Genomic DNA, 4724 nt, shown 5'->3' with positions numbered 1-4724 from the left:
TCTTGCTCCGGTAAACTTCCCACTGTCCTCAGTTTTGCAGCATGGAGTTCAGCCGCAACAACAGGTGGCAACCAGAAGGCAAGACACACTACCATAATTGGACATATGCTAAATTAGAGGATGGGGCCTGGAGGTGTGGAAGCAGACCATTGGTGGGTTAGAAGCTCTACTTCCGGAATTGTTGGGGGCTGTACCAGTGAATAGCGACTTCCAAGGCTTTACAGACATGGAGCATCAAAGCATCAATTACCTGCTTGATGTGGGACCTGAGGAGGATGAGGAAAATGCGAAAGGTCAGTGAGTGATGGGAAGGGTGGGTTGACGATATCCAAGAGGGGAGGAGAGTCCCATATAGGACTGAACTGGAGCTGGGCGCCACAGGCTTTGCCCTGACTCCATGACACCTCTGCACCAGCCTAGGCCCTGAAGCCTGGTTTTTCCATTTCCCCACTTAAGGTGTGAAGTCTCTGATGGGCTCGCTGGCTGAAGAGGCAGGAAATGAGGGAGAGAGTGGACGGGGCCTGCCTGGGTCTGGAGCCTCAGCAGCGGAAGGATACAGAGCAGGAGAATTAAGTGAAGGTGGGCCTGCTGCTGGTGCTGCAGGCCTCATGGATAACAGCAACCAAGAGGACCTTGGTGCCACTGGCTGTGCCCAGGAGAAGGAGAAGCAGCCAGAGGAGCCAGTCCCTGATTACATGGGGGATTTGGCAAATGTAAAGCCCGTGTCAGAGCCGTGGTCCACTGTTAATACTGTGAGAGTGTTGGTGCCCGAATTCTGCCACCGTCTGAAACACAGCTTCACCATGCAGCAACTACAAGAGCTGGAGAGCACCTTCCAGTGCAGTCACTACATCAGCACTACAGAGGCGTGAGTACATTGTCTAGCTTGCATCAGTTGGATGGGGGAATGAAGTTATGCCCAGAGCGTTTCTCCTGCTTCCTGTCCCCTTCTTGTCCACCTTTTATTTTATTTTACATGTACATATTTATTTAAGTCTCTCTCTCTCTCTCTCTCTCTATCTATCTATCTATCTATCATTCTATCTATCTATCTATCTATCTGTGTGTGTGTGTGTGTGTGTGTGAGAGAGAGAGAGAGAGAGAGAGAGAGAGAGAGAGAGAGAGAGTGAGAGAGAAAACGGGCATGCTGTGCTTTTGTGTGCATGTTAACAAGACTGCATATCTGGAGGCTTGATGACAGCTTTTGGGAGTTGTTTCTTGTTTGCATCCTGTGAACCCTGGGTTCTGAACTCAGGCATGCAGGCTGGCGCCTTTACCATCCAGATACAGTAGTGATCACCAGGCCAGCCTCAGCTGCAGAGTGCAAGGCTATCTTTAAATTATTAACATAAACCAATAAAGCCAACAAAGCAAAACCAAGAGCAAACAAACAACCACCACCAGCAGCAGGCTGAATGAGAATGAGGCAATACATGTCTGTAAGCCCAGTACTTGGCCAGTAGATCCCAAGTTCAAAGTTATCTCAGTTATGTAATGAGCTCCATGCCAGGCCCTTCTCAATTAGGCCATTTGTGTTGTGATGGACAGCATACTCCACCGTATGTTTTCTGGTTGGTTGGTTGGTTGGTTGTTCCTGGCAGGGGTGGAGGAGGTGTGTTCAGAGGTCCTCTTCTGATTTTTGATCCAAGATCTCACTGTGTAGCATGGCTTGCTGGAACTTGTAGGGAGCTCAGGCCTCAGATTTCAAATGTATTTGTAATCCAGGACTGTGTGGTCAGTGTGGTGAGGTTTTCTCATACTCATTTCCTGTCTGCTGTGACTTCTAATATTTACTTACCCATAGTGGAAGAGGATTCAGCAGGGTAAAGGCATTTGCTATGAGAACCTGAGGTCCATTCAGAGGACACACATAGAAGATCACTCCCTCACACTGTTCTCTTACATCCGCTTGTGCAATAGGGACACATGCACACACTACAAAATAAATTTAAACAAGAAATGTGATATTTCATTTTACTGGTAACCAGTGATTGGAGTACCTCATTCTTAACTGAATAATAAAAAAATTTTGGATGCGTTCCATTAAGCTTCTTCGTTGTAGTTTTCTTTTATCCTGACAGAACACTTTGTTTTTCCTGTTGGCGTTTGTTTTGTAGTTTTTGTCTTGTTTTGAGTTGTTTTGTTTGTGGTAGCCTCTCCTGTACCATTGTCACATCCATTGGGAACATTTCTTTGGAAGGTTTTACTGTCTTCATTAGTGCTTTAAAACTTGCTTATTACAAACATGCTTGGGTTTGCACATCTATTAATACTAACTTGGTAATCAAATGCTACCTGTACTGTTTGCTCTAAGCACCTCAAAATTTTCAGGGTGATGATCAGAGAAAATATGAATTGAGACAAACCATTCAAAACAATGATAAAATATTCCTCTCGAATTTTATTTCACATATCAATAATTCTTTTTATCTTTTTTTAACTGTAGAAAATGTCTGGCAAGTTCCATGGGTGTGAGTGAAGCCACAGTGCAGGTCAGTCCGCACACAAAGCTGTTTGGTAGGACAGCCATTCTGGAACCTGGTGCATTTGTAGGTCCTTCTGGTTCTCTCAGTAGAATTGTGTTGCCTTTGATAACATGTCCAAACCATGGTTGAAATGACTTTTTGAGGATTTATCTCTAGTTTTTTAATGTATGTTTGGGCAAGTGTGTATGTGTCGCACGTTCATGCCATATGTGTGTGGCTGATCAAGGAAGCCAGGAGAGGGCATATATTTCACGTACATGCCGGACAGACACGTATTTATAAGCAGCACAAATGGTCCTAGGTGCTAAACTCAACTCCTCTACAAGACCAACAAGCAAGAACCACTAGACCATCACTCTAAACCAAACAAATGTCCTTTGAGATTTGTGGTCTTTGTGGGTAGAAAATGGAATAAGAAAGCCCTACTCCTCAGGAATGGCTCATTTCCTGGAGACACAAACTTCTTAAGGAACACAGAATTGTACCAAGCTTGTTTTCACTAAGTGCATATATATATCACATACATGTATCCTGTGGGTAAATCATTATATGCATTTTAACTTAGAAAGTGTGTACACATTATGTGTAAAATAGATGTATTCTGTATAGATGTGTAGCACTTATATATGCACATTAAAATCATATATATGTGTGTGTATATATGTATATATAAAGAAATATTAACATATTGTCAGACTAGTATACTTTTGTGTATATATGTGCGTATGAGTTTTTTGAGGGTGAGAGTTTCTCTGTGTAGCCCTCCCTGTCCTAAACTCACTCTGTAGAATAGGCTGGCCTCAAACTCACAGAGATCCTCCTGCCTGTGCCTCCCTAGTGCCTAAATTGAATATGTGTGCCACAATGACCTGGCCAATCCTAGTGCTCTAGGGAGTAACACTATGGTTTTGACATATGAATTATGCAAAATGATATAGCTAGGGCATCCCTGAAACTATTTGTAAAAAATATTCATAAATTATATCCTTAGAGTCTGAATAGGGGGGAGGTTATAATTCACAGGTCAAATCCACATAACTAATTAAAATTTAGCTAAACAGAAACTTATGGAAATGGAGAAGATATCAAGTCAAAAACCCAACTTGCTCGTTTTGTTCGTTCTTCGATCCCTTTGTATGTGTTTTGACCATATTTATCCTGTTCCCCATAAACCTTTGTGTCCTCTAATTTTTAATAATACATCGAGACTAATTTGTGCTGCTCAAATATATATGTATGTGTGTGTGTGTGTGTGTGTATACCCTGATGTACCATGAAAAACACTGTTTTCTTGTGGTCATACACAGCCTCTTTCCATCCTCTTTGCCATATGATCTCTGAGCCTTGGAAGGAGGACATATGGTATATATGTTCTATTTTGGGATGAGACTTCTTCAATCTCCTGTTTTCTATGCCTTGCTCAGTAGAAGATCTCTATGTCGATCACTTCTCAAAGTAGTAGTTTCTCTGATGAGAGCCGAGAACTGCGCTAATTAGAATGATACAACATTAGTTGTCAGTTTAATGTTATGCCTACTTGGCAGAGTAATAGGAAGGGGGTCGCCCCCTAGGACTTGTCTAGTTACAGGTTCTTGGCCTTCATAATGGTGCCAGGTGTAGGTTTCAGAGTATGGAGTAGAACCTGAATTCAATTGGACACTACTTGAATACTACAATTAGGAAAAGAATACTGTAGATTCTGGTTTTTATTAAGTCCTTCAACTATAATCCTAGTGGTTTACTCCTGTCTCCCAATTCCTTTTTCCCAATGACTTTAGGAATGGTTTTTGAAGAGGAGAGAAAAATACAGGAGTTGTAAGAGGCTGTAAATGCTCAGAGGTCCTCTTCCTGCATCCCGGAGCATCTCTCTCTGAAGGCTGTGGAGAAGCCCCAGGGAGACACCCATGCTCAAATGCCATAGCCAGATGATGTTGTGGATTCAAAGCCCTGTTAAACCCTGTTATCTTCTCAATACTAGTATTTTCAATAAAGAGCTGAATTCTCAATATATTTATTTTGTGCTTCTTCTGAGATTGTTAGAATACATGTCTCATATCAGGGAAATGCCATTTAAACACAAGAAGATCTGTTTCCAGGAGGTAACATCTGTGCATCACAGTCAGTAAGCCCTGTGTGTTACAGGCACTTTAAAACATCCTTAGTAGCAGTACCCTGACCCAAGTGTTCCTTGTTTGTCACCCCCTCTTACTGTTCTCACCATGACTCTAATCCCATGCA

General features: G+C 42.4%; 1 protein-coding gene across 1 annotated transcript; it reads left to right on the top strand.

Annotated features, from left to right (window-relative positions):
- Nucleotides 1-226: 226 nt before the first annotated feature.
- On the top strand, nt 227-4315 carry LOC147004780 (paired box protein Pax-3-A-like). Its single transcript, XM_085837753.1, has 4 exons — nt 227-293; nt 457-868; nt 2447-2492; nt 4265-4315. The coding sequence occupies exons 1-4, from the start codon at nt 227-229 to the stop codon at nt 4313-4315; spliced, it is 576 nt and encodes a 191-aa protein (XP_085693879.1).
- The last annotated feature ends 409 nt before the right edge of the window (nt 4316-4724 follow it).

This window comes from Mus caroli, unplaced genomic scaffold, assembly GCF_978045245.1.
Source record: "Mus caroli unplaced genomic scaffold, Mus_caroli_1 scaffold_5, whole genome shotgun sequence".
Classification (NCBI taxonomy): domain Eukaryota; kingdom Metazoa; phylum Chordata; class Mammalia; order Rodentia; family Muridae; genus Mus; species Mus caroli.
This window is presented reverse-complemented; position numbering and strand designations above follow the sequence as displayed.